Source organism: Marmota flaviventris, chromosome 8 (assembly GCF_047511675.1).
Source record: "Marmota flaviventris isolate mMarFla1 chromosome 8, mMarFla1.hap1, whole genome shotgun sequence".
Taxonomy (NCBI): domain Eukaryota; kingdom Metazoa; phylum Chordata; class Mammalia; order Rodentia; family Sciuridae; genus Marmota; species Marmota flaviventris.
The window spans coordinates 133,874,425-133,886,576 of NC_092505.1; the positions used below are offsets into that span (position 1 = coordinate 133,874,425).

The 12,152-nt window shown below is 49.2% G+C and overlaps 2 protein-coding genes across 7 annotated transcripts in view; both read left to right on the plus strand.

Moving 5' to 3' along the window:
• Window positions 1-1,236: 1,236 nt before the first annotated feature.
• Window positions 1,237-8,901, plus strand: Cdhr4 (cadherin related family member 4). Its single transcript, XM_071614943.1, is given in 20 exon segments — window positions 1,237-1,348; window positions 1,541-1,764; window positions 1,887-2,049; window positions 2,125-2,216; window positions 3,152-3,262; window positions 3,765-3,868; window positions 4,068-4,204; window positions 4,468-4,651; window positions 4,752-4,905; window positions 5,145-5,238; window positions 5,547-5,750; window positions 5,831-5,970; window positions 6,219-6,369; window positions 6,453-6,673; window positions 6,898-7,040; window positions 7,731-7,787; window positions 7,889-7,915; window positions 7,917-7,977; window positions 8,205-8,235; window positions 8,748-8,901. Coding segments are annotated over 20 exon segments (2,472 nt in total). The 3' UTR covers window positions 8,810-8,901.
• A 2,612-nt stretch (window positions 8,902-11,513) lies between these two features.
• Ip6k1 (inositol hexakisphosphate kinase 1) overlaps window positions 11,514-12,152 on the plus strand; it is a 67,530-nt gene continuing 66,891 nt past the window's right edge. For 4 of the 6 annotated variants that reach the window (XM_071615703.1, XM_071615705.1, XM_027933994.2 and 1 more), the window contains exon 1: window positions 11,514-11,693. The gene's annotated coding sequence lies outside the window, so the exon portion shown is untranslated. The remainder of the gene's footprint in view (window positions 11,694-12,152) is intronic. The other 2 variants (XM_071615708.1, XM_071615709.1) reach the window with 1 other exon arrangement.

Consider the following 12,152-nt stretch of genomic DNA (forward strand, 5'->3'; position numbering starts at 1 on the left):
ACTAGCATAGAATGTAAATATGGTAAATGGGAAAATTTCAAAGATAGAGTTCTGTAGATACTCATCCAACTGACAGTAAGATCAATATATAGGATATCCTGACCAGACACAGTAGTGCATGCCTGTAATCCCAGCAACTCAGGAGGCTGAGGAAGGAGGGTTGCAAGTTTGAGACCAGCCTCAGCAATTTAGTAAGGCCTTAAGTAACTTAGAAAGACCCTGTCTTGGGTTGGGATTGTAGCTCAGCGATAGAGCACTCCCGTATCACCGGCGGGACCCGGGTTCGATCCTCAGCACCACATAAAATAATAATAATAAAGTCATTGTGTTGTGTCCATCTACACCTAAAAAAATATTTTAAAAAAAGAAGACCCTGTCTCAAAATAAAAATTTAGAAGGTCTGGGGATGCAGCTCAATAGTAAAGTGCCATTGGGCTCAATCCCTAGTACCAAAATAAATTAATTAGTTAATTATTTTTTTAAAAAATATAGCATGCCACGTGCAGTGGTGCATGCCTATAATCCCAGCCATTCGGGAGGCTGAGGCAGGAGGACCACGAGTTCAAAGCCAGCCTCAGCAAAAGCAAGGTGCTAAGCAACTCAGTGAGTCCTGTCTCTAAATAAAATTCAAAATAGGGCTGGGATGTGGCTCAGTGGTTGAGTGCCCCTGAGTTCAATCCCTAGTACCAAAATAAATAAATAAATAAATAAAAATTTTAAAAATATAGTACATCCTTAGCCATTCCAATCCAGGAAGCTACCTTGTGTCCCCTCCAGTTGATATTCCCATAGGTAACTACTACTTTTCTATCTACAATCAAGGATTTCTTTTGCTTGTTGAACATAGACAACTATTGAGAGATTCTGTGGATGACTGAACTGAGATTTTTGAAGACATTTTAATGATGTGTTGGGGGGGAGTTTGTGGGGTAACTAGATTTGGGTTTAGTTTTCCTGAATGCTGTACTTTCTCTGTCTCCAAGAACAGCATGGCCAGTTTCACCACCTGTATCACATCCTCTTAGGGTTGTGATAATGAATGGGGGAATTCACTGAGAAACAGTGGAAAATGGGATTTTCCAGGCCTCTGGAGGCCTGCCAGGGAACTAGAGCTCAGTCACCAGAGATGGGTGGAGTTGAAGTCCGGAAGGCCCGCCTGCATGACTGTTTGAGCAACTGACCTGGCAACGGGTTGGGCCTGACAAACAGTCTCCTCTGTCATCTCTTCAGGCCACTATGGTGCTGCTGAGGCTCCTGATGATTCTTTTTGCTCTGGTTGTCTCTGGTGAGAAGCTGGTATATGGGGATACCCCAGTTTTCCTTTGGAGTTCTGACCCTCAGATTCAGGGTGAGGGTTAGAGTAAGGGTCTGAACTCCTGATCAGTGTTTCTTATCTCTGCTTCCTCAATCAGTTATCTCTCCCCATCTATAAAATGTCAGATGTGGAGAACAAGGACAGAACTTGGCTGTTTGATATCAAGGTGTTGTCAGACCCTGCAGCAAAAGGGTGGGACTTTGTTTACAAGTGTGGTTCCTTGAGCATGGGGGGCCTCCAGCCTGAATTATCTGCTCCTCACAGACCTCCACAGTCTGCCCTGGTTCATAAATGTGTCTGAACGCGAGGGTCCTGGCACCATCCTTCAGTCTTTCTCCTTCAACTGTTCCTCCCACATGCCCACCCTGGAATTGGTCAATGTGCAACCACCTACCACTTTCTTCAACCCACCCAGCCTGACCAGGTGGCAGGGGATCTATGTGGGAAAGGTAGAGTCATGAGTAAAACTGGGAACTGGGGGCACAGGGCAGACCTGAAATTCCCCAAAGCCAGAGGTGGTATACAGAGACAGAGAGACTAGGCCCCACACGTTACTGCCTGTCCACCACAGGTGACCTTGAGCAGCTCAGCTCGGCTGGATGCCCTTGCAGTAAACCACTATGAGCTGCGGCTGCGATACACATGTGGCAACATTGTGATGGAGGGACCACTCTTTGTGGATGTGCAGCGGGACTCTGGCCATATCCAGTGTATTGGTCGATTTGCCAGCTCAGGTGAGGCCAGGGGCAGCAGGCAGGGGTGGGCAGGCATGACCTGAAGACAGCCTCCCTGATCTTCCCCCTGGTCAGGTGGGGAAACCATTCAGGTGCCAGAGACAGTCAAACCTGGGGCCCGGTTGTACACTCTGCTGCTCCCAGGCCTAGAAGTCCAGGGAACTCAGGTAAGCCCAGCACATAGGATAGTGGATGACATGATGTGTGTGCGAGTGGGATGGGGAATACAAGCTAACCACTGCCTGACCAGCTACAGCCTGCAGAGGGACACTACAATCCACAGCTGAGCCTGTGCATGATGCCTATTCTTGAAGAGAGCCACTAATGTTACCCTTTCCCCACTGACCGTAATTGTTCCCATAGAGAAGTCTAAGGAACTGAGCTCTTCTTTCAATTTCTCATATGTGTTCTGAGTTTTCCATTACAATTTTTTTTTTAGTTGTTGATGGACCTTTATTTTACTTATTTGGGGCTGGAGATGTGGCTCAAGTGGTAGCGCGCTCTCCTGGCATGCCTGCGGCCCGGGTTCGATCCTCAGCACCACATACAAACAAAGACGTTGTGTCCGCCGAATACTAAAAAATAAATATTAAAAAAAAATTCTCTCTCTCTCTCTCTCTCTCTCTTAAAAAAAAAAAAACAAAAACAAATCTATTTTACTTATTTGTATGTGGTGCTGAGAATCGAACCCAGTGCCTCACGCATGCTAGGCAAGTGCGCTATCACTGAGCCACAACCCCAGCCCTCCATTACAATTTTATAACATTTTGTAACCCCTCAAAAAGAAACATAGTTTAAAAACAAGATAATTGGTTTTTTTTGTTGTTGTTGTTGTTGATTTTGTGTGTATGTAGTGCTGGGGATTGAAACAAGCACTCTACCAACTGAACTATATCGCTAGCCCAAAATAATTGGTTTTAAAGCAGAAAGGATTGAGGGTCAGTATCAGGATTCCCAGTAGAGGGCAGAGAGCCTAGGCTGGGGCAAGAGTCAGTGGCAGGGCATGGGAGACCAGGTGTGGACAATTGCCTCCTGGGTTGTTGAAAGTAGTGCTTGGGGCACTGGAGGCTGGTTGGGGCTGCTAGCATCTTTGTTCTATTAGATGAACATTATCAGCGCCCAGGACCCTCCATACTTCCCTGGACCTTTCTCCATCAATGAGCAGGGTTGGCTTCGGGCACCATCTCAGGGTCTCAAAGGCCAGGCTCAGAAGGTAAGCATGACTTGGGACCTGGGGATGGATATATATATATATATCATCGCCTTCTGAAAATTTGTTGCCTCTCCCTCCCAGACCTGCATCTCCTGCCCTATGTGGACCATGCTCTCACTTTGGCTTGGTTCATAAAGAGAAAGAGTCCCTCAACATGAAGGAGAGTGTTTAGGGCAATAACACTTTAAGAGAAAGTTCTGGGTTAAGCGGCCAGTAAAGAGGTTAGAAAAGTTTCTTCTTTAAAATTTCCACCTCTTAGTAATTGGCCCTTAGCAACTTTAATCTAATAATTCACATGTGAATGACTCAGATATCACTTTCTTGAGTCGTTTGCAACCTAACAGAAGAATTTATGTCCCAAAGGTATAGGACTCAAAGGAATACTTGTCATCAAAAATGACTGGTTATGGGGGAAGAGTAAAAGTTGGAGTTCCTTGTGGAGGTCTTGAGGAGAGAACTGAGCATAGATATTGATTCCCCTCCTATCCTGTATGTCCTGTAGATCTTCCAGCTGCAAATCTCAGTGTCACTTGGACAAGGCCAAAGCTGCCAAAGAATGCTGGTGGTGAAGATTTTGCCTGCACCATCCAGCCAGGTCTCCTTCCTGTAAGGCTCCCCTATACCAGGGGAATGAGGGGGCGCATAGCAGGACCTAGCTCTAGGGAATCAGGGGTAGTAGTAGGGTGCAGGGTTGCTGGAACATTGTAACTCTGTTAGGAGGGAAACCCCAGAGGAGGAGGACACTACCCGCAGGGCACCAGATGAGAAGGAGCAGGTAGAAGCCAGTGCTTCACTTTTGATCTAGACAGAAGGCCCAGAATGTCACCATTCCTGAAGACAAAATCCCTGGGAGCAAGGTGGTTCAAGTCCAGGCTAGGGGCTTCAACTTGCGCTATGAAATCTTCTCTCCAATGCCCAGTCCACTCTACTCCATCGGAAGCGGTGAGGGGCGAGGCAGGGTGGAGGGTACCTGGATGTCTCTGCAACCTGACTAAAGGTGCCCCTGTGTGATCGCGCCCACCTGAGAAAAAAGGCCAGAGCCAGGGCTGCGACTGGGGCAAGGTCCGGTTGGGGTCTTAACCTTGAAGTAGGAGGCGGGAGTGGTATCCGCTGCCTCCAAGGGTGAGGCTGTTGACGGTTTGGGGGGAACCATTGAGCTGAGGGCAGGGCCAAGCTCTGCTTCTCTGCTTTGTCATCACACCCAGTGGATGGGGTAGTCCAAACCACCATGCCCCTAGAATTGGCTCACACCCGAGGTGCAGCGATCACAAGGCTGCAGGTGAAGGCCTTTGAAAGGTTTCAGCCGTGGGCCAGTGCGGAGCTCGATCTCACTGTGAATGTGCTCTCTGTCAACCACTGGCCCCCACTCTGCATCCCAGCTCTTCTGGTGTGAGTATGCGGGAACCTTGCCTAACTGTTGGGGTAAGATTGAGATCTGTGGCTCACAGCTGAGTCAGACTCCTGCTTTGCTGTGGTCCTCTACTCTCAGGACTCAAATCCCGGAGACCACACCGGTGGGCACTGTGCTGAACACAATCACTTGCACTGACCCAGACTCTGTTGGTGCCACCCTCAACTACCAGCTGTGGTTCCACAGCTCTCCTGGTCTTGCCAGTCTCTGCCTTCGTGACAGGGTTCTTGAGGTGCTGGGCTCCCACTCCCAGGCCCACTTGTAGGATGCTTGCAGCAGGAAGGGGTGGGTGGGCCAAGGGTGTATGAACACTGAGATCATGGGGATGGGATTCCATGATTATTGAGCCAATCTGCTTTGCATTCTGCGAAACAGAGGACCAGGGTAGATGCCCTGACCTGAGGTAGCCCAGTGTGGCTTATGGCTCTCCCAGGTCCTGGCTGGGCCTCACTCTTTGACCCCTCTGATCAGGTGAATGCTACATTGGACTGTGATATTCCTGGGACCTGCTTCCAGCATGCAGCCTCTATCCTGGTGCTTGATGGTGGTCAGCCCCAGATGACCAGTGAGTGACCATACTTAGACCTGGACTTTCAGGACAGGGCTATTCAGTCTACCATCCCATTTTGTCTATTGTCCCTCTCCCAAGTAATAGTCATCTTTCCTCCTCAGAATCCAGCAGGGCAGGGTTGTTTCCATTTCAGACTCCTACTAGTGTCTCTCTTAGACCTCCAGAAGGGGAGGGTTATTGCCACCTTCTCTCCAACTTTCTTCTTCCTTGGAGCCCCAGAGCAGGGCCATGCTTCCTTCCTCAGACCCCCAAGGCAGGGCTGAGCACCCAGACCAGCCCCTTGACTGCCAAATGGCCCCCAGCTGAAGTTCCAGTACTGGTGATGGTGACACCTGTCAATGAGTTCACCCCAGCCTGTGCCCCACGCACGTTCCGGGTTCAGGAAGATGCAGGGCCTCACACTCTGCTGGGCACTGTGGTGGGCACGGATATGGATTACCCACACAACAGCATTGAGTACTACACATCTGATGGATCCTCTATCTTTGCTGTGGATCATCTCAGTGGTATTTCCACACCAGGGGTAGGATGGAGAGGTGGGGCCAGAGTTGGCTTTGCAGGCTGAAGCTGTGACCATACCCTCTAGGAGACATTCACCTCCTGGGGACTTTGGATTATGAGCAGCAGAGGCTGTACAGACTCACTATTCTGCTGATTGACCATGGCCAAGACTGGGACCCCACTTACCACCGCTCAGGTTCCTGTACCATTACCATTGAGGTTGAGGTAATTGAACCCCAAGGCTTTGGAAAGACGTGGGGAGGCAAGATTTGCCTTTTGGCCTTTTGTTTTTCCACACCATGCCTCAGTTTCCTCCATTGGTTGGTTGGAATGGGTAAAGCCTCACTGGGGAAAGAAAGCATTAGGACCTGTTGCCTAGGCTCTGGTTGTGATAGGACAAGGCTGAGGTGCTGACTTCTGGGGTTTGGGAAGTGGGTCAAACTCACTCCTATAACTTGGTATCCTTTCTGCAGGATGTGAATGACCATCCCCCTGAGTGTGAGCCCCCATTTCAGGAACTTACCATCTATACTACTCTGGGCCATAGTGTGGAGGTGACCAAAGTATCATGCTGGATACCCCAGGAGCCACAGCGCCGGGCCTTCTCCTACAGCATCATAGGAGGTATGGATTGTAGAGGCCACTAACTTGTGGGTGAGGAGCAAGCCACAGCCAGCAATGGTCTCCTTCTGCCACTCTGATTTCAGGAGATAGCAAGAACCAGTTCAGACTGCAAGAGGCCATCCTGATGCACAATGACTCTATGTTGGGACCTCCTTGGCAAGAACAGCCTTGTACCTATGAGCTACTGATCCGTGCGGCTGTCGCGGGTCCCTCCATCCCCCACCTCAGCACCACAGTCACCATCATTGTGCATCTAGTTCCCTGGAGGGCCAGCACCGTGGCCATGAGCACCCAAAGAACCACAGTGAGGGGGCTCCTCAGGCCTGGGGGATAGGGCAAAAGGACCTTGAAGGATGAGGAGACCCAGGTTTTTCAAGTGAAATGATGGAGAAAGGCATTCTGGAGGAAGCTGCTAGTGCAAAGAACCTGGCAATATAGAAGAGCAAATCTGGGGTGTGGAGAGGTTTGAAAACTCAATAATCAAAACATTTTGGCAGGGCAGTGATGAGTCTGTGGTTCTCATTTCAGGTGCCCTCAGTGATGACACCCCTGCTTGTAACATATACAGAGACTTTCTGGCAGCCCGAACCCTGGTTTGTGGTGGTGCTCACAGCAACTGGTGCCCTTCTGCTTCTAGCTCTGGGATGGCTGGTCAGCAGGCTCCTTCAGAGGTAGGGTTGCTATCCCCATGCTCCCTTCCTCCCCCAGCTCACCTATGGACCCTGACTGTGATTTCCTAAATTTGAAAAACAATGCAAAAGTTGATGGGCATAGGGCTGGGATTGTGGCTCAGTGGTAGAGTGTTTGCTTAGCATGAGTGAGGCACTGGGTTCAATCCTCAGCACAACCTAAACATACATACATACATATGTGTGTGTATATATATATATATATATATATATATATATATATATATATATATATAAATACATTGTGCCCATCTACAACTAAAAAAATATTTTAAAAAAAGTTGATGGGCATAGAACTGATATGGAGGAGAAAAATGCTGAGTCTCCATAGGTCTTCAGATTAGAGTCAGAGAGACACTGAAAGAAAGTGTTCTTCAGGCAGAGCTTAGTCTTGGGATGGGTGTGGATGGCTCAGGGCTTGAGGCTCTGAGTCTGTCATGCATGGGGTATTTCCCTATTCCTGACCCCTGTTCTCCACTTAAAATCTGCCCTACTTCTTTAGACTGAACACTGAATTCCTTGTGGGCATAGAACTGAACCCAGGGGAAGTGGGAATAATAATGGGGCATCAAATACAGACAATAATCAAATACCAATAGATGAATGGTACTAATTCCTGGTGCCAACAGGCCTGTTGCCCTTACTGCTTGGTTTCTCTTCCTGGCATTTTAGATTGACCCAGGTACTTCAGGCTCCAAGCAAACCAGCCCAGGCTCTGAGGCTAAACAGGTCAGTCTCCTTTCCAGGCCTCTATGCCTGAGAGCCCACCTCTTAAACTCAGGTTGGGGCTCAAGGCCTTACCCTGTGCTTCTTCTCCTACTTTGCTCCAGCATCCAGGGGAATGAAGGATCCATTGAGTAGTTTGGAGGCACCAAGGATGGAGATGTCCCAGGCACCTAGCAGTGTCATGAACTGGTATGTCAACTGACTTTCTTGAGTAGTGGGCAATGAGGTTGTTCTAGGGTACTCCCTGTCCCTGCCAAGCCCGACTCCTTACCTGTAAATGGCTACTCCTATGGAAGTGTCCACATCAGCATCATCAGGATGGAGGAAGCATTTGGACTTCTGGCCCCTCCAGGGCCTGTCTCCATCTGCTCCCTGTGGGCAGGTTTAACTCATATTGCATCCTCTGGTTCTTCTCCTCAGGAACATTTTAATGGAAGAGCACAGGATGCCCTTGAGTCCCCACTTTTTCCAAACCATTATCTTCCTGGGGCCCTTAATGCCAGAATTCCTTTCTTTCCTCACAGTATCTCAGTATTTTCTCTTACCACCAAGTATCCTCCATCTACATTTTTTTGAATGGGATCTTCTCTCGCCCACACTCACCCTTCAGCCAATCTTTGTCAAACACTGGTGGAGCCTAGAGATGACTTAAACCTAGTTTAGTTCCCTCCCACAGGGGAGAGGGGAATGATGAGGGGAGTGCTTCCAAGATACTCCAGTGTCACAAGTGAACTATGGCAGAGTAATCTGGCAATGACCATAGGTGAAATGGTGTCCAGTTTTGGAGAATTGAGGTTCTTAGGCATTTGAATCAGAGAAGGGAGGGAAAGGACAGGTTGGATTCTAGTTAGAAGGGGGGGTTGTCACACTGTAGGTCCTGGAATGTATTCTCTTATAGTAAGGGGGGGAAGGAAGTTCTGCTGAGAGTTCTGACTCCTCTCTCTTCTGATTATCTGGGCTCAGGTACAGGCCAAGATTACCTGTTCAACATGAGTTCTAAAGCATCTCTAAGGCGCTGGCTGTAAAGCATCTACTTCACTGTGTGGAATTTCTTCATCACATGATCATGTACTATGATTTCAAGTTGATTCAATAATAAACAAAATTACAAACAGAATAGTTCCAGACTTGTAATCTATATGTGGGAGAAACTCAGATCTGTGTTTCCTTGTTCTTACTTGGAGAAAGTGCTACATTATGGGCATACCCTAGGGAGTGGTAAAGTTGTTTTTCTTCTCTTTTCTTTCTTTCTTTTTTTTTGGGGGGGGGGTGGTACTGGGGATTGAACCTAGATACACTTTACCACTGAGCTACATCCCCATCCCTTTTTAATTTTTTAAATTTTGAAACAGGGTCTCACTAAGTTGATTGAGGCTTCACTAAATTGCTGAGGCTGGTCTTGAACTTGCAATTCTCCTGTCTCAGCATCCTAAGTTGTTGGAATTATGGGAATGTGCCACCATGCCCAGTAGATTACTTTTCTTTAAAGAGACATTGTATGATGCTCTGATAGTGACTGACACTCTGCAGAAGTTAGATTCTGTTATTTTTGTCAGTGACTGAGGGGACCTCCAGTTGTCTTGTCCTCTCAGAAACTGATTGCTTCCTTTTCCTACAAAGAGGAGGACACTGCTGCTTTTTGAGGGTCCCACCAAATTTCAGGGCCATTTTCCAACAATGTGTAGAGGTTCTATTGGGAAGGATCCAGAGCTTTTGCACTGGGTTGAGGAGTGGTGAAGACTTGAAAAATCTGTGCATGGCTAGTCCTGGTAAGATTGATGGAAGCCCTCTTCTAATGGTGTTCTCATTTCTTTTTTCTTTTTTGGGGGGGACTAGGGATTGAACTCAGGGACACTCAACCACTGAGCCACATCCCCAGCCCTATTTTGTATTTTATTTAGAAGCAGAGTCTCACTGAGTTGCTTAGCGCCTCACTTTAAAAAAAAAAAAAAAAAAAAAAAATATATATATATATATATATATATATATATATATATATATTTTTTTTTTTTTTTTTAGGTGTAGATTGACACAACACAATGCCTTTATTTTCTTTTTTTATGTGGTGCTGAGGATCGAACCCGGGTCCCACCATGCTAGGTGAGTGCACTACCGCTGAGCCACAAAATCCCAGCCCTGGCATCTCACTTTTGCTGAAGCTGGCTTTGAACCCACGATCCTCCTGCCTTGGCCGCCTCCCAAACTGCTCGGATTACAGGCATGTGCCACCACGCCTGGCCCCTTTTCTTTCTGATTACTGCACCCTAAATGTTTATTCTGATTCCTCTATGCTCAGTTTTCCCTGTGCTCAGCTGAGATGCTCTATACAGCCAGCTGACCTACAGCAACTTGCAGGAAAGCCAGCCTTGCTGGATGCAGTGTTGATCTTTTCTCCACACCCACTCTGGCTCAGATGTCTGACTGCCAGCCCTCTAAGAAGACCTATTGTCTGGGTCGAGGCTACCCTCACTACGGAATCCCTAAATTATATCAAATCATCCCCTCCCTTTTAAGTCTGTGGGCCTGAATCGGCTCTGGGCACTAAACAACCTCCCTTCCTGATCCAGTATGATATCCCAAGCCCAGGAAGAAGCTGAGCACCTTCTGTGGGAAAAGAACTCTTAATGGGGCTTCCACCAAAGTGAGAGTGTAAAGAGCAGGTCTCAGGTCCAGCAACCCGAATGTGGCTATCAGTGGATTTTTCCTGAGTTGTTACATAGCTCTAAGGGCTCATTAAATCTGCATCTCTGAGAAGCTTGGCTTTTATCCTTGTTTTACAGATAGGGCAACTAAGGCTCAGAGAGGCTAAGGCTCAAAAGTTAGACTTAGCTAGTCCAGGCATTTGAGTGTACGACCAGACATGGAACCGCCGCATTTGGCGTCCTGACCCCTAAGCCAAGCCCAAGGTTAGGTGATCTACATGGAGAACAAGGGATGACCACTTTATGGGATTCATAATCTGCCTTGGAGGCAGGTCATGACAGTCTAGGGCAAAATGCTGTCACAGGAACTTAAGATGTTCCCGGGTAGAGAGGATATGCTCGCTGTGTGCCAGGGCTTGTGCTGGGGGACATCACATCAGGCAGAATAAGTATGGGAAATGGGCCAAGGTCTGTTGAGGCAGCACAAAAGGCTGCATGCACCTCAGGCCAAGCAAGGAGCAAATGTGGAAGCCGCTGAGAAGACACTCTTTATATTCTGGAGACATAGGAAAAGGCTAAAACCCAGTGCTTGCCTCCACTTCCAGAGGTGGCGTGACCTTGACCCGGCTTCCCTTCTCGGGCCTCAGTTTCCTCACCACAGAAAATGTGTCAACGCCCCCTCCAACTCCAGGGTGGCTGACAAAGAAAGCAAGTAGAATACTGCTGACATTTTCTAAGTGTGTGCGCGAATGTGATAAGATACGTTGGCTAGGCATCAGGGGGCTACGCAGGAAGAGAAACCAAGGGCGGTCAGGCCTGAGTCGCCAGCAAAAGCTCAGCCGACAGCAGGTCTAGAAAACGGCGCGCATGCGCCTACTCCCGCCGTCACAGTCACGTGCCCCAGGCGTTCTGCTCGGGGCGTGAGAGGCAGGCTCTGACTGACAGGCCATCCGGCCGGTCAGCAAAAAGTACTCCTCCGGGTGTCGGGCTAAGAGGCTGTTGATTGGGGATAGCCTCAGTTGGGGGCGGGTTCTTTGGCTTCTTGGTTACTATGACGCCCGGTCTCCGCCCCCTCGGCTGGCCGCCATCTTGTTGTTGATCCTTACCCAGTGGGCAGCGCCAGGAGCTGGACCGAGCGGCCGCTGCGGGGCCGCTGCTGCGGGGCTCAGCCACCTGCGCTGCCTTTCTGGGGCGGGCTGAAACCTGGAGGCCCGGGGGGCCCAGCTCCCGTGGGGAGCCTTGGGCGCCCGCTGTCCCGGCCGGGCCGGTGAGTGACAGGAGCCGGGCCGAAAGACCCGCCTGATGCCCGCGGGTAGGGTGGCGGTGGGCGCGGGATTGAAGTGGGCGCGCGTGGGGCCCGGGCTTAGGCTGAGCATCGCTTCAACATCATTCCAGTGTCCTGACTGGCAGCCCGTCAAGCCTCCCAGATGCTGGTGCTGAGGCCCGGAGGACAGCCGGGGTCGGGGTCCAAGAGCCTGGTGCCCTAGGGCGGGCCGGTTGGTTGGCTAGCCGGGCTATTGAGAAACAAGCTTTTCTGACCAAAGCCGAGGACTCCACTGATCCAGAGCTCTGAAACGTGTCCAGTGTCATTCTGATGCTCTCCAGGGCGTTGTGTTGCTCCCGAGTGTGATATACACGTACTTCTTTCTTAGGTATCATTCTTTTGCAAGTGATTTTTCAGGCTTTTTGAGACTAAGACTAGACAAACAGGCCAAAGCCCCCGCGA